General features: G+C 44.7%; 2 protein-coding genes across 3 annotated transcripts; one reads left to right on the forward strand and one right to left on the reverse strand.

Moving 5' to 3' along the window:
- Positions 1-872: 872 nt before the first annotated feature.
- SRD5A3 (steroid 5 alpha-reductase 3) lies at positions 873-22263 on the forward strand. Of its 2 annotated transcripts, XM_032274232.1 has the most exons (5): positions 873-1176; positions 10729-10871; positions 14134-14331; positions 18586-18720; positions 20822-21351. In XM_032274232.1, the coding sequence occupies exons 1-5, from the start codon at positions 956-958 to the stop codon at positions 21079-21081; spliced, it is 957 nt and encodes a 318-aa protein (XP_032130123.1). In that variant the 5' UTR covers positions 873-955; the 3' UTR covers positions 21082-21351. The 2 variants fall into 2 exon arrangements, with proteins under 2 accessions (XP_032130123.1, XP_032130124.1); XM_032274233.1 differs by lacking the exon at positions 18586-18720 and having other exon boundaries at positions 20822-22263.
- On the reverse strand, positions 8088-8469 carry LOC116548751 (60S ribosomal protein L37). Its single transcript, XM_032274234.1, has one exon. The coding sequence runs from the start codon at positions 8441-8443 to the stop codon at positions 8150-8152; it is 294 nt and encodes a 97-aa protein (XP_032130125.1). The 5' UTR covers positions 8444-8469; the 3' UTR covers positions 8088-8149.
- Positions 22264-26251: the final 3988 nt, after the last annotated feature.

A 26251-nucleotide genomic window follows, 5' to 3' on the forward strand; every position in this document is an offset into this window, starting at 1 on the left:
TCTTGTAAACCCCTCTGCCGTCAGTATCCAAAATGATGCCTGTGACACAGTAGGCATACATTATCTCGGAATTAACATTTTAAAGGCTTTTAAAGATTAAAAAGAGCTAGATTTTCATTTATAGTAAATAAAATCAGTATTGTTTAAAATCAACGAGTCAATAAATAGCATTGTCACTACCTGAGATAAATGTTACAAGAAACAGTTGATGGAGTTTAAAAACTTTGCTTCTAAGTATTGGAACCCGATTGGGAAGGGACTGCCGGTTTTTAAACAGAGTTTTTACCTGTATACTTTTTATTATTATGTACAATTACTTGTCTATTTTACATGTTTACATTATACACATCAACACATTTCCAGCATCCTAACACAATTATTCATTTTTGTGTGTGATCTTCCTTCTTTATGCATATATACACACATTCAGATTAATATAGCTGTTTGCAATCATAGCTATGTATTTTTATATCTTTTTTTTTCACTTCACATACTGTTTCCTAAACAGCTTTCCGCGTTTCTACACTCGTCATAATCATTGTGTCAATGACTGCATGATTTTCTAACATGTTAGTGTACCATAATTTAGCTAAATACGCCAAAGTGGAACATGTAGGGTTTCCATTTTTTGCATTGGAGATAATGCTAGTAAGATTGGCAGACACGTGGTCTCGTCTGCTTTGCGACTTTGCTTCTGATGAATCATGTTCTGGAGCTCCATTTAAGCATACCCGTGCCCAGATTAGGGACGGCGAGCGACTAGCTAGCACCCGAGCGACCGGAACCGGAGACTCCCGCGGCTGAGCAGGGAGTCCGGGAGGGGCTCCGTGCGTCCTCGCCCCGTGCCGCGTCACCGACGTCCAGCTAGGGTGAACAGGCGCGCGGCGCGCCAGTGGCCGCTCTCCAGCGGTCGGGCGGTGGAGGCGCAAGCAACCCGGAAGGCAGGTTCCCGGCCATGGCTCCGTGGGCGGAGGCCGAGCTCTCCGCTCTGAACCCGCTGCGCGCGCTGTGGCTCACACTGACCGCTGCCTTCCTGCTGATCCTGCTGCTGCAGCTCCTGCCGCCCAGCCTGCTCCCGGGCTGCGCCATCTTCCAGGACCTGATCCGCTATGGGAAAACCAAGTGTGGGGGGCCGCCGCGTCCCGCCGCCTGCCGGGCCTTTGATGTCCCCAAGAGGTAACCGCGCCCCAGTCCCGAGCCGCGGTGGTCCAGGCGCGGAGAGTTCAGGGCGCCCCGGTTTAGGGGCAGCCGGCAGGGGGCAGCAGAGGCGGGACCCGGCCTGGGAGGCCCCTGCGGGTTCCAGGGCGCTGCACCGCGCTCCCTGGACCGGCCCCGGCCTTGCCCGGGCCGCTGCGTGGCTCTCGGGGGCAGTGCCCAGCTGTCCGCGGACGCCGAGGGAGAGCGGAGCCGCGTGCACTCGGCCAGAGGAACGTGGACTGGTGGCCGCACCAAGGCTTTCCCTGGGGGGAAATGGTAATGCATCCGAATGTAGGCCTGGTCGCCAGGTGGCAAATTGAAGTCCCCTTGCCCGGAATTCTCCTCTTTCCCCTCTCTGCACTCCAGTGGCTCATAGTCTAATGAGCCACCGGGACTCATTTGTGGAAATAAATGCGGGCCGGTTCTTTGGCCTTGGCTCCCCCCATTTCTCTCCCTAGCCCTCGCAGTGGGGACAAAGGACTGAGTCGCTGGACCAAAGCCCCTAACCCGCACCTCGGCAGGTGCCCCTGGGGAAGGTGGCCCAAGGTGCACGTCTTAGGCAGGCCCCTCCCGAAGCTCTATTTGACTTTCGAAAGATTCCATAACCCAGTTCAGCGAAAGATTAAATCGTCAGGGTTTAAATAGAATCAGAGATTGTGAGACCTGTTGTAATTTTCTTCTTTTTCCACTTTGAATTCAGGACATGGCTGTAAAAAGCCGGCCAAACACTATTCGAGATGGTAGAAATACAACAGTGCCTCTTAAGATGCATCTTAGGCCGGACGCAGTGGCTCACGCCTGTAATCCTAGCACTTTGGGAGGCCAAGGCAGGTGGATGCTAGAGCTTAGGAGTTCGAGACCAGGCTGGGCAACATAGTGAGACTCTCTCTCCTGAAAATACAAAAAAATTGGCAGGGCTTGGTGGCATGCACTCGTAGTTTCAGCTACTCGGAATGAAGGCAGGAAGATCATTTGAGATCAGGCATTGAAAACTGCAGTGAGCTATATTCATGCCACCGCACTCTAGCCCGGGCAACAGAGCAAGACCTTGTATTTAAAAAACAAACAAACAACAACAAAATAAAAAGATTAAAAACATCTGAGTTATCACTTGAAACATTCCTAGACAGTGCCCCAGGTCTGCAGGCATCAAAGGGACAAGTATAACTTGGCTTCTAAAACGTGGATAATCTGCAAATTTTGGCTGTCAGAGAAAGATGTGTCGGGTGTTAACACAGAGAAGGGAGAACTAGGTCATTTTGAGGCACCCTAAAGGGGAGAAGGAGAAGTACGTGAAACAAATTGATCAAACCTCCTGTTTCCTGGAGACTTTTTAAGCAAAAATTACCTGACATCCCATTTGTATCAGGGTTGAGTCATTCATTTATTTATTTATTTATTTATTTATTTATTTGAGACAGAGTCTCACTCTGTCACCAGGCTGGAGTGAAGTGGCGCAATCTTGGCTCACTGCAACCGCCGCCTTCTGGGTTCAAGCGATTCTCCTGCCTGAGCCTCCTGAGTAGCTGGGATTACAGGCGGGTACCACCATGCCCAGCAAATATTTTGTATTTTTAGTAGAGACGGGGTTTCACCACGTTAGCCAGGATGGTCTCGATCTCCTAACCTCATGATCCGCCTCCCAAAGTGCTAGGATTACAGGCATGAGTCACCACACCCGGCCAGTCCTTTTATACTTCACAGCAATTTATTTTCTGAGTTTTGAGAAAGGTGCTAGTCTAGTGTACCTGTATTAAATGGCACCTGTAAAATCATTCCCTGAACTTGCATATACCCCAGCCGTTGCAACTCAAGTCTCAAGCAAAGAAAGAGACTTGGTGCCTTTTCCTTCTTCATTACTGTAACAATTGGTACTCTTTGGGCTTCTTGTAATTTCTACTGTATTGTGAAATAATTTACACCTTTTTCTTCTTCCAGAATTCCCCAGTAGAACCTCTTGTAGTGTTCAGATGATCTTATTATTTTTCCTCTCTCTCTCTCTAAATTAAAACAGACATAGAAGGTACAACACATCCAGACCAAAAATGAAAGGCATTTTTATTGCGACAAAAAAAGACAACTTGCATCAAAGCTGGCAGTGTCTCAAAAGAATTAATGCATGTATTACGCTCCTTTTAAATGTGTGCCTCTGTTGATATGAAAAAGGGAGATAGAGTTGGGTAGACATAAGAATCTATGGCCTCTTTTTTTTTTTGAGATGGAGTTTCACTCTTGTTTCCCAGGCTAAAGTGCAATGGCACAATCTCGGCTCCCCACAGTCTCCACCTCCTAGGTTCAAGTGATTCTCCTGTGTCAGCCTCCTGGGTAGCTTTTTTCCTCTTTTGGCACTTTGCTTACTTGTAGCATTGTTTTCCAAGCCCTTGGAAGCAGGGGTAAAGTGGTTCTTATAAGACAATACAAGGTACTGAGTAAGCGCTCCCTTGATTAACAAACATTTGAGTGCTTACTTTAAGTCACAACTGCTCTAGGTTCTGGGGATACAGCAAACACAACAGACAATTCTTGCTGTTATGGAGCTTACACATGTTCACATACACAGAGGTTCAGGGGATCTGTGGATAGAATCCAGGGCAAACTTGTATTGGAAGAAAGTTATGTCTTTATTTTCGCTAACTAGCTGAAATTTAGCATTGCCTTAAGTATGAATATAATCTACAAACCACAGTAGAATTAGCAGTACCTGCAACTCTGTGATATAGTTTTTTAGATACATTAAGAATATTGATGATACCTCAAAATATTACTGTTTTCATCACTATGACAATACTTTAGTCTTTCACCGCTAGATCTGGTTATTAGACACCTTAAAAAGTATACATATTACAGACCAGGCATGGTAGCTCACGCCTGTAATCCCGGCACTTTGGGAGGCTGAGGCAGGTGGATCGCCTGAGGTCAGGAGTTGGAGACCAGCCTGGCCAACATGGTGAAACCCCATCTCTACTAAAAATAAAATAAATTAGCTGGGCGTAGTGGTGGGTACTGGTAATCCCAGCTACTTGGGAGGGTGAGGCAGGAGAATAGCTTGAACCCAGGAGGTGTAGATTGCAGTTAGCCAAGATTGAACCATTGCACTCCAGCCTGGGCAACAGGATAAAAAATAAATAAATAATTGGTCAGGCGCGGTGACACATGCCTGTAATCCCAGCACTTTGGGAGGCTGAGGTGGGTGAATCATAAGTTCAGGAGATCGAGACCATCCTGGCCAACATGGTGAAACCCTGTCTCTACTAAAAATACAGACATTAGCTGGGTGGGTGTGGTGGCGTGCACCTGTAGTCTCAGCTACTCAGGAGGCTGAGGCAGGAGAATCACTTGAACCCGGGAGGTGGAGGTTGTAGTAAGCCGAGATTGTGCCACTGCACTCCAGGCTAGTGACAGCGAGACTCCGTCTCAAAAAAATAAAAAAATAGAAAATGAAAGAAAGAAAGAAATTACTATATTGTAAAGTTGTTCTTTAGTAGTTGCATTACTTACATGTCACTGTAATTGGTTTCCTTTGTAATCCCTCTGCGCTTTACTTTAAGCTTGTATGATATTTTGAGAAGGGCTGTAGCCTTCACCAAACTGCCAGAGGGGTCCATGATGGAGAAATGGTGAGAACCCCTGCTCCAGACTATAAACTTTTCGTGCGTTTATATTCGTCTTGTTTGCTACCATATCCCTAGTTTAACCCCTGACTGGTAATAAGGATGTTGGTCAATATGTTTTGAATGGATGACAAAAAGAGGTTTGAGATTTAATTAGTTAATTAAGTAGACATTTACTCTAAGAGTAACTTTGGAAGAGATTTTTACCATCTCTTTCATTCATTTATTTAACCAGTGTTTATAGATACTGTGTGCCAGGAATTATTCTAGGCGCGTTAGAGCTTATCTTCTAGGAAGGCAGACAGTAACATGTCAATAAATATTGTAAAACCAGCGAGATAATTTCAGATGGCTGTAAGTGCTTTAGAGGAAACCAGCAAGGTTATTTGATCATGAGCAAGACTGGAGTGGATGTGAGTGACAACAGAGAAGGATGGAAGGAGTAGGGGAGAGAGCTCCTCCTCAGGGCCTCGTAGCCTATAATGGAGTTGGGCTGTTACTCTGAGTGAGTGGAAGCTACTGAAGGCTTTGTGTGGGTGGGGGGAGGCGTTGCATTGTGTGGTTTATGTTTTAAAGGTTGATTGGCCGTCATGTGGAAAAGACTGGACAAGAGGCTACTGTGGTGGTCCAGGCAAGAGATGGTGATGGTGTGCATTAGAGTGTTAGCATAATAGCACCTGCTGGTCTCATAGGTGGTGACGTTAAAGCATTTAGCACAGGGCCAGGCATCTAGCCAGAACTCAGTAAACATTAATTCCCCTCCTTAACCCTGTAATGCCGCTGACTGGGGCCTGGAGACTGTTCCAGCAGTCAGCAAATTTTTTTTTTGAGATGAAGTCTTGCTCTGTGGCCCAGGTTGGAGTGCAATAGTGCCATCTCGGCTCACTGCAGCCTCCATCTCCCGGGTGCAAGCGATTCTCGTGTCTCAGCCTCCCAAGGAACTGGGACTACAGGTGCGAACCACCACGCTCAGCTAATTTTTGTATTTTTAGTAGAGACGGGGTTTTACCACGTTGGCCTGGTAAACTCCTGACCTCAGGTGATCTGCCTGCCTTAGGCTTTCGAAGTGCTGGAATTCCAGGCGTGAGCCACCACGCCTGGCCAGCAAATATGTATTAATATTAAAATAGATGATGTCTTTTAGGCCCCAAACCACAGAGTAGCTTCCAACTCACAGTAAAAGCCCAAGACCCTCTCTAAAAGTCTCATTCCTTCTACCTTCCTGACTGTCTCCAGTTTGCCCCCTGTCTGGCTCTATTCCAGGCTTGAGGGCCTCTCTGCTAGTTTTCTCTCCTGTTCCCCTCTACCTGGAAAGGCCTTTCTGAAGATAGCCACATGGTTCATGCCCTCACTTCCTGTAATTCTCTTCAAATATCACCTTCTCAATGAGGCCCCTCCATATTTTGTTTGATATTATAATCCTGCCATCCCAGCAGTCCTGCTTCCTTTTCTGCTTTCGTTTCCTCAGTAGCAATTATCATCTGACATGCTATAAAATTTACTCTGTGTGTGTGTGTGCGCACATGGGTAAGCTCCATAAGAGCAAGAATTGTCTGTTGTGTTTGCTGCTGTATCCCCAGAAGCTAGAGCACTTGTGACTTAAAGTAAGCACTCAAATGTTTGTTAATTAAGGGAGTGCTCACTCAACACCTTGTATTATCCTGTAAGAATCACCTTAGCCCTGCTTCCAAGAGCTTGGGAAACAATGCTACATAAGCAAAATGCCAAAAGAGGGAAAAAGGAGCGTGTCCAAAACAGAAGGCAGTGGAGATTTTCGATCTGCTTTTGGGGGCTCGAGCTGGGTCTTCAAAAACAAACAAGGGCTAGTCGGGTGCGGTGGCTCACGCCTGTAATCCCAGCACTTTGAGAGGCTGAGGCGGGCGGATCATGAGGTCAGGAGTTCAAGACCAGCCTGGCCAACATGGTGAAACCCCTGTCTCTACTAAAAATACAATTAGCTGGCATACCGGAGCATGCCTATGATCCCAGCTACTCGGGTGGCTGAGGCAGGAGAATTGCTTGAACCAAGACCCAGAAGGTGGAGGTCACAGTGAGCCGAGATTGCGCCACTGCACTCCAGCCTGGGCTTCAGAGCAAGACTCCGTCTCAAAGAAAAACCACACAAACAAGAGCTACGACTTGCTCTAAAGAATAGAAAAGGTACAGAGGGAAATCAAGCAAACAAAACAAAATGTGGGAATAAAAAGCAAAACAATATGCCTGTGAATCAAAAACACCATGACACGAGTGGAGCACAGGACAGTGTAGCCTGGCAACTTACACAGAACTCACCTGAGTGATTTGCTTGACTTTAGATTTGTTATAAATTGCTACGTTAACATAGGGCTGGAAAAGCAAGTTCAGGCACACCTAGGTTGCATAAATGAGAGCACAATAGTATGATTTTAACTTCACAGTCATCAGTGCTGCCACTTACTGCGTGACCTTGGATAAGTAACTTAACCTCCCTCAGCCCTGCGTTTCTCACCTGTGACACGAAGATAACTACATAAGCTTCATAGGATTGTTATGAAGATAAATAATCTTAACTGTTTGCCGGGCTCTACCTGGCACCCCTCACCCCCACAGCTACACTATTCTCTACCTAGTTACCAGAGGAATATTTTTTCACTTAAAAAAATAATGAAATATATGAGCAATGATTTCTTTTGCCAACTTTTTTTTTGTTTGAGACAAAGTCTTGCTCTGTCTCCCGGGCTAGAGTGCAGTGGTACAATCTCGGCTTACTGCAATCTCCACCTCCCAGGTTTAAGCAATTCTCCTGCCTCAGCCTCCTGAGTAGCTGGGATTACAGGTGTGTGCCAGCATACCTGGCTAATGTTTTTATTTTTAGTAGAGATGAGGTTTTACCATGCTGGCCAGGCTGGTTTCAAACTCCTGACCTCAGGTAATCTGCCCACTTCAGCCTCCTAAAATGCTGGGATTACAGGTGTGAGCCACTGCATCCAGCCTTTTTTTGCTGCCTTTTAACATTTTTGTATTGTGATAAAATATGCATAACTTAAAATTAACCTTTTTTTTTTTTGGAGTATACTAACTTTATTCTACAAGCAATGAGGGCTTAATACATGTTTTTAAAATAAGCTTTGCTTTTAAAAAGTTAAGTACATTAGAGGAAACTGAAAAACACAAGAAGCAAAGAACAAAGTCACAATCACAAGCAGTTTATAGTTTGACACATTCTTCTGGGTCCTGTGTGTCTGTAGGCACAACATCCAATAAAATTTACCTTTTAAATGGTTTGGGTTTTTTTGTTTGTTTTTTGGTTTTTGGTTTTTTTTAAACCAGAACATTTATTGCATGACTAATCGGTGAAATCCTTAAGATGAACTGGATGCCGCAACAGCTGCCCTCTTGGGTTTAGGTGTTGTTCCTTCACGGAATCCATGCCTGAATCTGCGGTATACAATTTTTAGGTGCCTCATTCGACCAGTCCCGGTGGTATTTCGTCTTTTAGCCTTGGCACTCCAGTTATACTTTCTCTTGCGCTTGGCGGGGTAGCCACATTTGCCGCAGGTCGACTTCTGAAGGTGGTAGGCCTTAGAGCCACAGCGGCGGCACAATGTGTGCGTCTTATTACGACGCTTCCCAAACGATGACGTTCCCTTCGTCATATTGCTTCTGCGACCGGGACCAGAAAGCTGTTTTTTTTTAATATATAGTTAAGTAGCTTTAAAAGCATTCATCCTGTTATCCAAATATCACCACTACCTATCTCCAGAACTTATCTATCAGCCAGAGGGATTTTTAGGGTTTTGTTCTGAGACAGAATCTTGCTTTGTCACCCAGGCTGGAATGCAGTGGCATGATCACTACTTACTGCAGCCTCAACCTCCCAGGCTCAAGCAATCCTCCTGCCGTGGCCTCCCAAGTAGCTGGAACTATAGGCATCCATCACCACACCCAGCTAATTTTTTATTTCATTTTTTTTTTCTTTTTTCTTTTTTGGTAGAAATGGGGCCTCATTATGTTGCTCAGGCTAGAGAGAAGTTTTTTTTTGTTTGTTTTTTGTGAGATAGAGTCTCTCTCTGTTGCCCAAGCTGGAGCGCAGTGGTGTGATCTCAGCTCACTGCAACCTCCGCCTGCTGAGTTCAAGCAATTCTCCCGGCTTAGCCTCTCGAGTAGAGACCGGGTTTCACCATGTTGGCCAGGATGGTCTCGATCACCTGACCTTGTGATCCGCCCACCTCGGCCTCCCAAAGTGCTGGGATTACAGGCGTGAGCCACCGCACCTGGCCTCTCTTCAAATATTTTAAGAGATGTTGTGTGGAATTAAAATTCTTGTTCTGTGTGGCCAGAGATGGCAAATCCAGTGATTTTATTTATTTATTTATTTAAGACACAGGGTCTTGCTGTATTGCCCAGGCTGGAATGCAGAGGCAGGATCATAGCTCACTATAACCTCAAACTCCTGGCCTCAAGGGATCTTCCCACCTTGCAATCCCAAAGCCCTGGGATTACAGGCATGTGTCACCATGCCTGGCCAGTGATAGAATTTGCTAACAGTAATTGGCAAAGTGGAGGGGATTGCCATGGAATGATCGGATTGGATCAGAGTTTATCAGACATGATCTCAGGGGCTGTGCATTCTCTTACAAGCATATTCTGGACCATTTGGAGGAGCCCCTGAGTTTATGTTTAATCCTCTTTTGGCTCCAGGTTGCCTTTTATTGTCATACACCAATGAGAAAAAGAAAAGAAGGAGTGGGATTTAATATATACATGATGCGCTGAAGACCAAGGAAAGCCAGGTGACCGCCAGGCACCCCACAGAGTCAGAAAGGTTTCAAATTGAATAGAAAAAAATAGAAAGTAAAGCGACCTCAAAAGAACCCAAGAGGGGCTGACATGGTGGCTCACACCTGTAATCCCAGCACTTTGGGAAGCCAATGTGGAAGGGATCTCTTGTGCCCAGGAGTTTGAGACCAACCTGGGGCAACATAGGGAGATCCCGTCTCTATAAAAAATTTAAAAATTCGTCAGGCATGGTGGACTACTACTCGCCTGTGGTCCCAGCTACTTGGAAAGCTGAGGTGCGAGGATCACTTGAGCCTGGGAGGTCAATGCTGCAGTGAGCCGTGATCCTAACACTGCACTCCAGCCTGGACAACACAGCCAGACCCTGTCTCAAAAAAAAGAACCTGCGAGGCCCTAGGCCCTTGTGCCCTATTAGGTGATTTTTTTTGTTTCAGCAAATCAACACCATCTTTCACATTTAATTAACATTGCTAATTTCAGCTGCATCGGTTTTGTGGTCCTACTTGTATTTAGTTTGTAGATGTGTTGATTGCAAAGTAGGCTCTGTAGTTGTCTGAGAATTACCACCATAAGGAGTTAATACCTAGTTTTATGATTTTAGTATTAGTCATGTTACAATAAAAGTAATTTAGGTCAACCCAATTCAGAAAAACACTGAGTCATGCCTGAAGATCTTGCACTTCCTCTAGCCCAAGTGTCTGTGATTATGCAAATCGTGTGTAACAGTTGTGTGGTTATTACTGCAATATTGCTTGGGATATAGAAATCAAAATCTTTCACAGATTTGGCTTGTCTTAGCACCATCTAGGTTATCTTTGCAAGGGCCTGCAGCCTCCGTTTTGGGAATTTGAGCCCAATTCTGTTACCCAGCAATCAGAGAGATTGCTAACTAAACTTTATTCTAAGTTTAACACAGTCGGTTTTGTTCTTGTGAACCTCAGAGATGCCTCTTTTTCCTGAAAGTTAACTTATCCCATTATTTGAAAGGAAATTTTAAAAATCTGAACACCTACAGGATTCAGATCCTATTAAAAAGCAAAAGTGTGCTTTGGAAATGGAGGGGTGGTAAAAATAATCTTCCCTTATAATGGCTTAAAGTGGATCTACCCTACTTATTGCCTCACTTGTTTTCTTTTTGCAGATATTTTTACCACTTCTATATCATCTCGGTGCTGTGGAATGGCTTCCTGCTTTGGTGCCTTACTCAGTCTCTATTCCTGGGAGCACCTTTTCCAAGCTGGCTTCATGGTTTGCTCAGAATTCTCGGGGCGGCACAGTTCCAGGGTAAGCATTTCCCAGGCTTATGACAACACTGTATCCTGTTCCTGTTGTTCCTGTCTACAAGGGAGCGGGTTTGGGGCATTTTGTCTCCTCTCTTAGGCACCTCCTCAGAAAGGCCTGGGAGGTGGAGGATGAGGGCAAAAAGAGCATGGTTCATTGCTGGATGGCCAAAAGAATGTCTTTAAGCCCTTCCCTGAGAAGGAGACAGAGGCGCTCCTGACTTTCCGGCAAGAGCTGTGCTGTGTGCAGACTGGCTGTCCTCCCTCTGGTATTTTTAGTGCTGTTGATAAGTTTTATAAAGAAGTCTTTACACAAAAGGGGCAAAGCTTTTAGGATCCGTCAGGTTTGCCTGGAAACATTCATCATTTATACTGTTCCAAACAAAATCATGACTTAGAACTTCTGAAATGTGATTTTAAAATTACTTTTTCATTCATACCTGTAATCCCAGCACTTTGGGAGCTGAGGCCGGCAGATACTTGAGATCAGGAGTTCGAGACTTGAGATTAGAAGTTCGAGGTGGGTGGATACTTGAGATCAGGAGTGCCTGTAATCCCAGTTTCTCAGGAGGCGGAGGCAGGAGAATGGCTTGAATCCAGGAGGAAAAGGTTGCAGTGAGCTGAGATCATGCCACTGCACTTCAGGTGACAGAGCAAGACTCCATCTCAAAAAAAGAGTAAACCTATGTACATCCTCTTAAGGGGAACAAGATACATCAGTGGATCTCACTCCACTCATTAAAACTTCATCTCTTCGTTTGTATACTGTGGAACTGGCTAGGATGTTTTGGTATTTGGGGAGTTGATGTGAGGATATGAGGAATTCTATTTGTTGTTTGCTTTAACTTGTTTCTAAAGAGTTAAAACTATGTTTCACACCTGTAATTCCAGCACTTTGGGAGGCGGAGGCAGGCGGATCATGAGGTCAGGAGATCGAGACCATCCTGGCTAACACAGTGAAACCCAGTCTCTACTAAAAATACAAAAAATAAAAAAATAACCAGGAGTGGTGGCACACGTCTGTTGTCCGAGCTACTCAGGAGGCTGAGGCAGGAGAATGGCTTGAACCCGGGAGGCAGAGGTTGCAGTGAGCTGAGATTGCACCACTGTACTCCAGCCTGGGAGACAGAGCAAGACTACGTCTCAAAAAACAAACAAAACAAAAAACTAAGTTTCAACTCATTTAAAATACAAAAACAGGCAAAGCTAATCTGTGAATCTGTGCTAATAGAGGTCAGGATAGGGGTTGTCTCCCTTGGGAAGTTTGGGGGAGTAGTACCGAGAAAGGAACACTAGGGGGTGTTGGTCGTGTTGTTTCTTTTGTTTGTTTGTTTCTTTTTTTTTTTTTAAAGAGAGAGGGTCTCGCTATGTTGTCCAGGCTGGAGTGCTGTGATATGATCATAGCTCACTGCAGTCTTTAACTCCTGGGCTTAACAGATCTTTCCTCCTCCACCTCCTGAGTAGTTGGAATTACAGGTGCATGCCACTATGCCCAGCTAATTTTTTTAAAATGTTTTTAGAGATGGGGGACTTGCTGTGTTGCCCATGCTGGTCTCAAACTCCTGGTCTCAAGTGATCCTCCAACCTCAGTTCCCTAAAGTGTTCTGTTTCTGGATCTGGGTGCTGTTATATGGGTGGGATTGGTTGGCTTAATTTGTAAAAGTTAATTAAGTTGTATCTTTATGGTATGCATGCATGTGTGGGTGTTTGTGTGTATGTGAGACTCATTTTTTAAAAGTGACTGGGCATGGTAGCTCACACCTATAATCCCAGTACTTTGAGAGGCTGAGAATGGAGGATGGCTTGAGGCCAGGAGTTCAAGACCAGCTTGGGCAACATAGGGAAACCCTGTCTCACACAAAGCCTGTTTAGGGGGGGTCTCTTCATTCAAAGCATGCGTTTTTAATACTCAGGAGGCTGAGACAGGAGGATCACTTGAGCTCAGGAGTTCAAGGCCTGGCTGTGCCACTGCACTCCCGCCTGGGTGGAAGCAAGACCCTGTCTCAAAAATAAAATAAAGTTGACACATATAATTAATCAAAAAATTAAAAAATAAAGAAAAACTAGGTGTGTTTTTTTAAAACCAGCTTTTCTTCAGATTTTTTGGGGGGCGGGGCGTGAAAGGCAGATGGGGAAGTAGATCTTGGGCTCAACATCCCTCTAAAAGTATAATTTCTTATTATAATTTCTTAGTGTAATTTCAAGAGTTTCACTCTTGTCCCCCAGGCTGTAGTACAATGGTGTGATCTCGGCTCACCACAACCGCTGCCTCTCTGGGTTCAAGCAATTCTCCTGCCTCAGCCTCCTGTGTAGCTGGGATTACAGGCATGCACCACCATGCCCAGCTAATTTTATATTTTGAGCAAAGATGGGGTTTCTCCATGGTCAGGCTGGTCTCAAAGTCCTGACCTCCGGTAATCCATCCACCTTGGTCTCCCAAAGCGCTGGGATTACAGGCATAAACCCAATATGCCCAGCCCAATTTCTTTTTTTAATATGGAAACAAATGCATAACTCTCTTTCTCTTCCTGTCTCCCTCTCTGTCTCTGTGGTGGCTGAGATGCTGGGGATCCCACAGCTGGAGCTGCTCAGAGGCCTCCAGGAACTCTGACAGTTTGCCTCTGGCTGTCAGGGGCCAGAGACCCCCAGACCTCTTCACAGAGCTCTCTCTTTGGTTTATTTTTTTTGTTTTTTTTTTTTTGAGACAGAGCCTCACTCTGTTGCCCAGGCTGGAGTGCAGTGGCATGATCTCAGCTCACTGCAACCTCTGCTTCCCGGGTTCAAGCAATTCTCCTGCCTCAGCCTCCTGAGTAGGTGGGATTACAGGTATGCACCACCACACCCAGCTAATTTTTGTATTTTTAGTAGAGATGGGGTTTCACCATGTTGTCAGGCTGGTCTCGCACTCCTGACCTAGTGATCTGCCCGCCTCAGCCTCCCAGAGTGCTGGAATTACAGCCATGAGCCACCGTGCCCAGCTGTTCCACAAACCTCTTGACTGTGATGTCCTTGAAGCCTTGAAGGCTCTCACACAGTGAAGCAGTGTAGGGTTGGGTGTTTGTCCCAGCACTGTCATTAGCTTACTGTGTAACTGTATAATTTGAGTGAAGTCAAATTCCTTGACTTCATTTGGCCTATTTCTTCCTTGCTACCAAAAAGGAAGATGTTAGACAGGATTTAATACCCTGCTTTAATAGTTGGGAAAAACAAAACTTTGGATTAATCCCAGAATAGATATGCTGACCCTGTCACCTTCTGAATTGTAGGAGGGGAGCTGGTGCTGTCTGCATTCTTAGTGCTCATATTTCTGTGGCTGCACAGCGTACGAAGACTCTTCGAGTGCCTCTACGTCAGTGTCTTCTCCAGTGTCATGATTCACATCGTGCAGTACTGTTTTGGACTTGTCTACTATGTCCTTGTTGGCCTAACGGTGCTGAGCCAAGTGCCAATGGATGGCAGGAATGGTGAGTGGGCCCGGCCCTGCCAGGACTCCCCGCCCTAGGGTGTATGAGGTGCCCTCGGGGCTTGTGCTCTGCTAAGCATTATGAGACATGCAAAAGTAAGAGACAGGCCCGGTGCATTTTGCATTTGAGGAGATGAGACTCAAATCAGCTTTAAAAGGCCAGGCACGGTGGCTCACGCCTATAATCCCATCACTTTGGGAGGCTGAGGCAGATGGATCACTTGAGGCCAGGAGTTTGAGACCAGTCTGGCCAACATGGTGAAACCCTGTCTCTACTAAAAATACAAAAATTAGCTGGGTGTGGTGGCACATGCCTGTAATCCCAGCTACTGTGGAGGCTGAGGCAGGAGGATCACTTGAACCTGCAGACGGAGGCTGCAGTGAGCTGAGATCGCACCACGACACACTAGCCTGGGCAGTAGAGCAAGACCTTGTCTCAAAAAAAAAAATTTTTTTAAGCCAACATGTTCAAGGGGATATTCACCATAACTGCTAAAACCCATAAGCAGTAATGTCTTCAGTAAAAATAGCAAAGTGCCAAGTGTTCAGGGGGCTTGGTTTCAGGATGAAGAAATGGGGTGTGGGGTTTCCTGAAGGACTGAAGTCGGTGAACCTGTGTCAGGTTAGAATGTGGAGAGCGAGGGGGTATGGCCAAGAGCTGAGCAGGAAGGAAAGCAGAGGAAGTCGCCCCACCAAAGCCTCAGTTGCCCTGGAGGGTGCGTGAAATAAGGAGGGGAAGTTGTGGTGCAAGGTTAAGTCATAGAAAATGAGGGAAGGGTGGCTGGGCGTGGTGGTTTATGCCTGTAATCCCAGCCAGCACTTTGGGAGGCCGAGGCAGGCAGCTCACAAGGTCAAAAGATCTAGACCATCCTGGCTAAGTGGTGAAATCCCGTCTCTACTAAAAATACAAAAAAAAAAAAAAAAAAAAAAAAAAAAAAAATCAGCGGGGCGTGGTGGCAGGTTCCTGTAAACCCAGCAACTTAGGAGGCTGAGGCAGGAGAATCACTTGAACCTGGGAGGCAGAGTTTGCAGTGAGCAGAGACTAGGCCACTGCACTCCAGCCTTGGCAACAGAGTGAAACTCCATCTCAAAAAATAAGAAAAAGAAGGAGGGAAGAGAGGAGTGCTCCCACGGAGTTGGGATTTGCAGAGCGGGTGGGAACCCATTTTGTTGCCACTTAATTCTTGTGATTGTTCCATCACAACAGAGCTTTTCTTCAAGTGATGCTGTGGTGTTGGGGGTGGGGGGGACAAAGAGCACTGTGGTCAGTGAAAATTATGTTGTAGTCTCCAAGCTCTCACTAGCCAGGAAGAGGGAAGCCAAACCATGACCTTGTTGATGAGGAGGAAATGAAATAGGTTTTTTGTTTTTTGGGGGAAAGAAGGGATGTTTTAACACATATGGCTACCATTTTTGTAAAAACAATGCATGACTATGAAGAATTCAAGTCACTTGGGATGATGGAAGCGAGTGTATAGTGCCGAGGTTAGTGACCTTGCAGCCTTAGTATCTGTCAGTCCAGACTCTGTAGGTCTGTAATGACCATCGTCTGTAAACCCAGGGCTCCATGTTTCCAGCTGCCCTGTCCCTCCTCGTAAATTCAGGCTGTGGTCTAGCGATTTCCAACACTCTGTGAGTGAGCTTCCTCCTCAGCTTAGATTTTGGCATGAGTGCCCCGTGAAAGTCATCTCTCTGTTGCTGTAGCTCAACCTAAGGCCTCTGACAAGACAGTGATTTCAAAGGATTTATTGACAATCTTTCTCAATTCATGAATTATTGACTGGCTCCAGCCACTTAGCTAGCATCTCTCTGTCTGATTCCTCTGAACGTACTCCCCGGCATGTCTGTGGTGGCATTCCTGCCAGCCAGGACCGTGGGAGGGGGCTGTCATTCCTGGTGGGCAATGCTGGTTCTCCTCCTAAAGGAACTTTGCAGGGCACTTGGTCGCCCCCAGCTTTCAGCATGTTTGTGTCTGTTGGCATTACCTGCCTCTCCCGGAGTCTCCTCTACTGGCTGCATCTCAGCTTCTGCCTTCCCTCCTGCATAGACAGTCAAGGAAGAATAACCCACAAAAATAGCTTCCTAAGCACTCCTTTCTGAAGCTGTTTTCTGTTTCACCTCCTTGTCCTTCAAGGGGTCCTCTGGGATCATTTGGGACAATATGAGAGAGTTGGTTTCAGTAAGCGAAAACACATGGGGCCATTTGCCAACTAAAGGGCGTGATAGAAATAACACAGGCTCTGGAGTCTGATGGGCCTGCGTCTGGCTCATTGAACTTCTCTGAGCCTCAGAGCCTTCATTAGTAATTACTGACACATACTGATTCACAGGGTTCTTGTTAAAATGAAAAGAAGACTATCTGTAAACTAGGATGTAAGCTCCGTAAGGACTGGGATCTTGCCTGACTTATTCCCTGCTTTACCCTCTGTGCCTACAGCAAGGCCAGGCGTAGTAGGCACTCCTTAAGTAACTAATGAATAAACAAATAATGAAATACTGTGCAGAGCAGAACTTCAGGAAATGTGAGCCCTCCACCTGCCTCCCTTTTCCTGCTTTATAATTCTGGTGTTACTCTTCACAAATCCTTTTTCCCATGGGTCAATTCTCTGCATTTAGAGTAAGGGACTTGTTAGTGACTTGAACTTCCAGACACTGTAACTTTTCATCCTGTCAGATTTAAAACTGTATTTTTTTAATATTTTGCTGACTTTATTTTTATAGAGACAGGTTCTCACTATGTTGGCAGGCTGGTTTGAAACCTCTGGCCTCAAGCAATCCTCCTGCCTGGGCCCCCCAAAGTGCTGGGATTACAGGTGTGAGCCACTGCACCCAGCCTGTTTTGAACTAATAAAAATATAACCTAGTAGTTAAACGTCTAAACTTGTAAACACTAAAAGACTATAGAAGAGATTATATAGAACAAGCTTTTTTTTTTTTTTTCTTTGAGATGGAGTCTCACACTGCCACCCAGACTGGAGTGCAATGGTGCAATCTCAGCTCACTGCAACCTCTGCCTCCTGGGTTCACGCAATTCTCCTGCCTAAGCCTTCCAAGTAGCTAGGATTATAGACGCACACCACCACACTCAGCTAATTTTTTTGTATTTTTAGTAGAGACAGGTTACACTATGTTGGTCAGACTCGTCTCGAACTCCTGAACTCATGATCTGCCCGCCTCAGCCTCCCAAAGTGCTGAGATTACAGGTGTGAGCCACTGCGCCCAGCCTAGAACAAGTTTTTAAAAGTAATTGACACAGGTAGACTGGTAGATATTTATCAGTCCTTAGCTATCATTAACTGATTCCTGCTTCTAGGTGGCCATGTGCAATCATATGATCCTTGGTTCTCTTGCTTGAATCAGCTTTTTAGGGTTCCCCCTTTGCTCCAGAGCCTCAGGCTCATGCCCATTATCAGTGGACACATTTGTTTCTTCTGTCAAGCCTCGGACTAGGCTAGCAGCAGCTTCCTGCTGCTCAGAGGAAAGTCCCTGTTTGCCTTTCTGAAGCCAGTGGTTTGCTCCTCGGGACCTCGGATGGTCTGCGTTCTTCCCTTCTTCCTAGCAGCCAGAGAAGAAGGTGGAAGATGATGCTTCTGAGTGTTTCTACTCCCGAAACTCAGCTTCTCAACCGTGTTCTCTCTCATCCAGACTGGGACAGCATCGAGTTGTTCATCTTGCAGTTGACTGTCCCCTCTTTTGAGAAAGCTCCCTCATAGCCTTTCCACTGGTAATTTCCTTCCCTGGCCAGAGCTAGTCAAGTCAGCAATCTGCTTTCAGGCTCTCCCTGGCAGGATGGTAGCTCAGAGAGAGACTTCCTTAGAAAATGTTTTCCTCACCGTCAAACATAAGAAAGAAGATTTAAGACTGGACTTAGCAAGGGAACCACAAAGGAGTCTTACCATGCAAGAGTAGATCACAGTAGAGGAGCTGAACTTTGTGCCTGAAGCATTTAAAGAAGAAGCAGGAGAATGTATCTGTATGGACTTCTCTGCCAGGGAGACTGAAGCTGCCAGTAGCTGAGGAACACATCCCCTTTATCCAGAGAGACAGGGCGCTCCCCTTTGTATTGGGAAATTACATCAGGAAATTACATCAGGATATTGAGAAACAGGTTCCCCTCTTTGTAGTTGGGAAATTATATTAGGATATTGAGGAACAGAATAAGTGGATAATTGCGTTTCTGCTGACTAAATGATTTGTTTAATTCCCTGAGCCTGTGAAGTTGTTTGGTGTTGGCTAACTATTCTTATTCCTGTAGCCTATGTGACAGGGAAAAATCTCCTGATGCAAACACGGTGGTTCCATATTCTCGGGATGATGATGTTCTTCTGGTCATCTGCCCATCAGTATAAGTGTCACGTTATTCTCAGCAATCTCAGGAAAAATAAAGCAGGTGAGACCTCTTTTAGAGCCTCAACTTACAGATTTTAACCCTCAGAAGTTAGTTCTCCATGGTCCTGCATGCTTTGCCTTCCTGCCCTAGTTAGTTGACTATATCAAATATTTATTTTTAGCAAGACACTTCTCTGGGCCTCAGTCCTCCCATCTGTGAAAATGAGAGGCTTACACTGAAAGATCTCTCTGGACCCATGTCGCCCTGACATCCTGTGGTTCTACATTTTGTGTCAATCAGCATGTGAGAGCTAGTGTCACCACAGAGTCAATGCCAGCCACAGCATAAAAACTTGACCTGTAAGTTAGCTTGTCTTGACTTATCACAGGTACAGTTTCCATTATGTTTTTTGAAATATTAAAAAGTGAATAGGCCAGGCACAGTGGCTCACGCCTGTAATCCCAGCACTTTGGGAGGCCAAGGTAGGCGGATCACTTGAGGTCAGGAGTTCAAGACCAGCCTGGCCAACATGGTGAAACCCTGTCTCTACTAAAAATACAAAAAGTATACAGATATGGTGGTGCATACCTATAATCCCAGCTACTTGGTAGGCTGAGGCACGAGAATCACTTGAACCTGGGAGGCAGAGGTTGCAAAAAGCCAAGATCGCATCACTGCACTCCAGCTTGGGTGACAGAGCTAGAGTCTGTCTCAAAAAATACTCAAAAATTGAATAGTTTTGTTTTATTTATTTATTTATTTATTTATATTGAGACAGAGTCTCACTCTGTCACCCAGGCTGGAGTGAAGTGGCACCATCTCAGCTCACTGCAACCTCCGCCTCCTGGGTTCAAGTGATTCTTGTGCCTCAGCCTCCTGAGTAGCTGAGATTACAGGTATACACCACCACACCAGGCTAATTTTTATATTTTTAGTAGAGACTGGGTTTCACCATGTTGGCCAGGCTGATCTCGAACTCCCAACTTCAAGTGATCCACCCACCTCAGCCTCCCGAAGTGCTAGATTATAAGCATGAGCCACCGCGCCCCGCCAAAAAATTAAATAGTTTTATTTAATATTTATCAAGTACTTATTTTGTGCTAGGCCCTGTTCTGAGTGTTTTACGTATAGCTTCACATGCCCGGTTGAGATGAGTACAGTCCAGTCTTCATTTTACAGATGAGAAAACTAAGGAACAAAGAGGTTAAGCAACTTTTCTAAAGTTACACAGCTAGTAAGTGGGAGAGCCAAGATTTGAACTTGTGCAGTCTGACTCTGGAGTCTGAGCTCTTAATTACTAGCTTGGAGGATTGCTGGAGTAGCTGGCTTTCCTCTTGTGCTTATTGACAGTTGACAATTTAACCCAACTATATGACTTTTCAATATGTAATAGACTGACAGTAGAAGTGTGACAAGACAGGCCGAGCACGGTGGCTCACGCCTGTAATCCCAGCACTTTGGGAGACTGAGGTGGGCAGATCACCTGAAGTCAGGTGTTCGAGACCAGCCTGACCAACATGATGAAACCTCATGTCTACTAAAAATACAAAAATTAGCCAGGCATGGTGGTGCATACCTGTAACCCCAACTACTTGGAAGGCTGAGGAAGGAGAATAGCTTGAACCTGGGAGGCAGAGGTTGCAGTGAGCCAAGATCACATCATTGCACTCCAGCCTGGGCAACAAGAATGATATTCCATCTCAAAAAAAAAAACAGAAGTATGACAGGATGGTGGTTTACACACATGTGTGATACTCTTTTCTAAATAAGAGTTTCTGGGCTGGGAGAGTGGCTCACACTGGTAATCCCAGCACTTTGGGAGGCCGAGGTGGGAGGATCACTTGACCCCAGGAGTTTGAGACCAACCTGGGCAACATAAGCAGACCCTGTCTCTACAAAAACTTCAAAAAATTAACCAGGCATGGTGGTGTGCATCTGTGGTTCTAGCTACTGGGGAGTTTGAGATGGGAGGATTGCCTGGGCCTGGAAGGCTGAGACTACAGTGAGCCATGATTGCACCAAGGTACTCCAGCCTGGGCAACAGAGCAAGACCTGGTCTCAAAAAAAAAAAAAAAGCTTCTGTAAATGATTTGGGAGTGAAGTGGTGAAACTTTCTTTTCAAACCTTTAAATGTTTATGAGATCTTCTTTTACCCTTTCAGGAGTGGTCATTCACAGTAACCACAGGATCCCATTTGGAGACTGGTTTGAATATGTTTCTTCCCCTAACTACTTAGCAGAGCTGATGATCTACATTTCCATGGCTGTCACCTTTGGGTTCCACAACTTAACTTGGTGGCTAGTGGTGACATATGTCTTCTTTAGTCAGGCCCTGTTTGCCTTTCTCAGCCACCAATTCTACAAAAGCAAATTTATCTCCTACCCAAAGCATAGGAAGGCCTTCCTACCATTTTTGTTTTAAGTGAAACTCAGTCATGAAGAATGCAAACTAGGTGATGGTTTGGATGCCAAGGACGGTGAAGTCTGGAACCCAAAGTACAGTTTCTGCAGAACTGTTTAAAACTCTGTTCCATTTCTATACCCTACAAGGTTTCACTGAATGAGCATGGCAATGCCAGTCAAAAAAATGAATCTCCAAAGTATCTTCAAAGAAAAAATAGTAACGGCAGATCTGTGATTTCTGTGTCCACTTTCTGAGACGCTTTATAAAACCAACCAACTGATAAAAAGTGGATGAGACTTCTCCTAGCTGCTTCACAAGCATACTAACCAAAAATATACAAACAGCTTCACACACACACACACATACATACACAAAGGAAGAGATAAGATCATCAACGTCTGCAATAGCCTGGTAGGAATGGACTATATAATAATATAGCAGGGGCTCAATAAATGTTTGTTACATTTCAGTAAAAACAGAATAACCTTTCAAAATAATAATAGGCCGGATGCAGTGGTTCACACTTACAATCCCAGCACTTCGGGAGGCCAAGGTGGGCAGATTGCTTGGGCCCTGGGAGTTTGAGACCAGCCTTGGCTACATGGTGAAACTCTATCTCCACCAAAAAAATATAAAAATTAGCCAAGAGTGGTGGCATGCGTCTGTAGTCCCAGCTACTTGGGAGTGGGCTGAGGTGGGAGGATCGCTGGAGCCCAGGAGATCAAGGGTGCAGTGAGCCGAGATCATGCCACTGTCTTCCAGCCTGGCCTGGGCAACAGAGTATCTGTCTCAAAATAATATATAATTTTACACCAAAAGTTTCAGGGAAAAATGAGTTTGTTTGAGTTAGTTTATATTTTCACATATTACCAAAGATCTCCAGTAAAATAACTATCATAGCCATTTCTACTCATCTCCCCCTCAAATCATAGCCTAACAGAACATTTTGAAAGCTCCTTTGTTTAATATTTGTTTACATCCTTTGAAGGGAGTACTTCAAAAGTGAAAGCATCAGAAGATAAAATACTTTTATATTTATGCATAGCAATCCTTCGTGAAAGGAAGTGACACTCTGGATTGAATAATACTGTAGCTTCATTCACATGTAGTTATTCAAATTGGATTAATGTCTGCCTGAGTTTGTTTGAACTAACAGAATGTATCTGAAGATATTCAGGAATAAAGTTTACCCTTAAAATAGCTTATGTTAACCAGGTGTGGTGGTGGATACCTGTAATCCCAGCTACTCGGGAGGCTGAGGCAGGAGAATCGCTTGAACCCCGGGGGTCAGAGGGGTGGTTGCGGTGAGCCAAGATAGAGCCATTGCACTCCAGCCTGAGCAAAAAGAGCAAAACTCCACCTCAAAAAAACAAAAAGCTTATGTTAAAGAAAATATCTGTGATTAATTCAGAGGGAAATAAATGCATGGTATAAAAGAAAACCGGCAACTCAGTAAAAACTGCACATTTGTGCAGCATAAGATTCTCTGGTTTATTGGCTGAGATGTTGTTTATTCTTTTTATGCAGATAAGCTTCGCATTTACTTTGCTATGGGGTAAAGAACTTTATGATTAATAAGACACATATCAAATGCATAGTCAATCATCCTCACCCCCATCTCTGGAGCTATAAACTGAAACTGTTAAACTAAGATTCTTTTATTTCTTTTTTTTTTTTTTTCCTTTTTTTGAGATGGAGTCTCACTGTATCACCCAGGCTGGAGTGCAATGGTGCGATCCTGGCTCACTGCAGTCTCCGCCTCCTGGGTTCCAGCTATTCTCCTGTCTCAGCCTCCCAAGTAGTTGGGATTACAGGCATGTGCCACCATGCCTGCATAATTTTTATATTTTTAGGAGAGATGGGGTTTCACCATGTTGGCCAGACTGGTCATGAACTCCTGACCTCAGATGATTCTCCTGTCTCAGCCTCCTAAAGTACTAGGATTGCAGGCATGAGCCACCATGCCCCGCCTCTTTTTAATATATCTTTTTTTTTTTGAGATGGAGTCTCACTCTGTCTCCCAGGCTGGAGTGGTGCAGTCTTGGCTCACTGCAACCTCTGCCTCGTGGGCTCAAGCAATTCTCCTGCCTCAACCATCTGAGTAGCTGGGACTACAGGCATGAGCCACCATGCCCAGCTAATTTTGTATTTTTAGTAGAGATGGGGTTACATCATGCTGGCCAGGCTGGTCTCTAACTCCTGACCTCAGGCGATCCACTCACCTCAGCCTCCCAAAGTACTGGGATTCCAGGCATGAGTCACCACGCCCAGCCTTTATTATATCTTTAAATACATGCAAGTCAAGCACATTTGAAAGTTCTTACAACAATTCCAACGGAGCATTTTCTCTCCCGTCAACCAAACATCACTTAATTAAGATTAATCTGTGGCTCAGTCTATTTAAATAAATTTCACATTTATTTTACTTATTATTTAGAATTTGCCATTCTCAGGTACAAAACTCTTTGTACATTGGAAATGGAAAACGTATTGCAATTTGGTCTTAATTTCCACACAAATGTCATATTAATTTTTAATAAATTATTTGGGGAAAAATGTCTTTTATTTTAGCATGCAATTTTATGCCCAGGTTAGACTTGAGATATGGCTGATGTTCTGGAATCTCACTGTACTCTTAAGTAAAATAATGAGCATCCCCCACGACACACCCTGTCAGGGGTTGTGAGAAAGCTGCAGCGTCCAGGTTCCCACCCCTCTTTCCTGCTATCTCTCTCCCACTCATCCCTGCTTCTTACTTCCCCTTTTCCTTCTTTGCCCAAACATTACATTTCTAGGCAAAGATAAAAGAGGAAACAGTGATGTCCTGAAAGGGGTTCAGAACAGTCGCGTGGCCTTTGGTGAAAGCGCCACCAGTGGGAAATAATTGAGAACTGTGCTGTGCTTGCAGCGTCAGAATCAGCACTGCTGTCCGTGTTGGTGAAAATATTCCATGTGCCTAAAGGGAGAGCATCAGGGAGTTTACAAATTCTTCACAAGGACCCAGAAATAGCTTAGAGGTGGGGATACATGATTTTCTTGTTGGCTTAGTTGAATAATCTTTCATTTTCTACCAGTAAGTCAGGGGAAATGACACTGAACTACCTCATTAGCTGCCTTCCCTAGATTAACTACTGACTATAAAAGTGTGCCTTTGTTTTTGACTATAAAAAATAGCCTTTGTTTTTGTTGAAGTTCATCCTACACACTAACATTTGCTTACTGTAAGCATGGGTTATTTTGTCTCTACGAAGCTGTGCTCTGTATTAGATTTTTACTTCAATGAGTAGTTATTGCCAGAATTCCTACAAAAAAAAAAAAAAAAGAAAGCCTTTGCAGATGTTTTTGTATGTAGTTTAATAGACATTTGGATTAAGGAAACTGCAACATTTGCAGAAGGTGCCCGAACACTCAAAAACCACTGATAAATGAGAGCTCTCAAAATGAGCTGATATATTAAAGAAGACCTTAAACAGTAAATGTGCAAGTCAAATTTCTTTACCCCTGTAACCTATCTAAGCAATTTCTGCTCACTTTCACATTACTTATCAGGGGAAAAAAAACATTCAACTGGTTGTTCATAAATATATTAGTCTAATCTAAGGTTTTCCTGATAAATAGACAAGAAACAGTGGAGAGGCCAATGACCCCTCATTGTTTTTTTCACATAGCAGTGATCTCCTAGAAAGCCAACTACTGGTTTTGGGAAAAGCAAAACCTAATTATCCAAATGAAACTGTATTTGGTAGGTATCAAGAGCTACCCTATGCATATAATTGAGAAGTACAATATCGGGTCTCTTCCTTCAAAAAGACTGAACACTTGAAGCAATTTGAGGATACAAGTCCACAAGGAATTTCTCAACAAAAGGGCACATCTCCCTCAAGTCCAGCCCTCTGGCTAAAACCTCATGGTGCATATGCAGTCTTCATCAGAGCTCCTGGCCTACATAGCACCTTTCTGGGAAGTAGGAAAGGCATGACCTGAGGAACAGGCCCATGGTGGCAGGGCATGAGCTTTTGTGCGCCAAAAAAGTCAGCTGGTGATGGGGCCACAGCTCAGTGTGCAGAGCTCAGATGGATCTCAGCCCCACTTGCTCCCTCAGCCTGGCGTCCTTTGTGCAGTGTACAAACTGCACGACCTTCCACGGAGACCCTGCTTGTCATGCTGCCTTGCCTGTCTGCAGATTTTATTTACTCTTGGAAAAAAAAAAAAAAAAAAAGACTTGACTGCATGGAATCATCACATTGAGAGAGACTAGAAGGGAGAAATAAGTGCTCCATGCAAAACACCTGTCCTCCTACACAAAAAGGGGAGTGTGGTGGTTAGCAGGTAAGTGACCCTCAAACAATAGAATGTCTGTTCAGATGCTAGAATGCTGACCCCAAACAGAAATAGCGTTGTTTTCTCCCTTTCTGAATAACACCTGCCTTTCCAGCTCATTGTTCTAGTACTGCAACTCCAACAACCTCTCAACTTTACTGGGATCGCCAGTCTATTGATCTCATCACATTTCCACTGTCATTCATTTCTCATGAGTCTTCTCCTACCTCCTTGCCTGGATTAAATTCCTAGTAAATCTTTATATATATACCTCTATATATATTCCCCAATTCTATTGCCTCCTTACATTGCTTTTGCCTACTCACTTAGCAAAGCCACAATCCTGGTTAAATTCAACCCACCCTCCTTTGTGTGTGCACCTATGCAGTTGAACTGTGCCATTAACAGCTTACTTTTTTTTTTTTTTTTTTTTTTTTTTGAGACGGAGTTTCGTTCTTGTTACCTAGGCTGGAGTGCAATGGCGCAATCTCGGCTCACCGCAACCTCCGTCTCCTGGGTTCAAGCAATTATCCTGCCTCAGCCTCCCCAGTAGCTGGGACTACAGGTGTGCACCACCATGCCCAGCTAATTTTTGTATTTTTAGTAGAGACGGGGTTTCACCATGTTGACCAGGATGGTCTCGATCTCTTGACCTCGTGATCCACCCGCCTCGGCCTCCCAAAGTGCTGGGATTACAAGCGTGAGCCACCGCGCCCGGCCTAACAGCTCACTTTAAATTCGTGACCACTAACTTCAAGTGGCTTCTCTCTTCCTTTCTTTCCCTCCCTCCCTTCCTTCTTTCCTTCCTTGCCTTTCTTTCTTTTCTTTCTTCTTTTTTTTTTTTTTTTTTTTTTTTTTTTTTTTTTTT

This window comes from Sapajus apella, unplaced genomic scaffold (genome assembly GCF_009761245.1).
Source record: "Sapajus apella isolate SASKATOON/1434 unplaced genomic scaffold, GSC_monkey_1.0 scaffold5, whole genome shotgun sequence".
Classification (NCBI taxonomy): domain Eukaryota; kingdom Metazoa; phylum Chordata; class Mammalia; order Primates; family Cebidae; genus Sapajus; species Sapajus apella.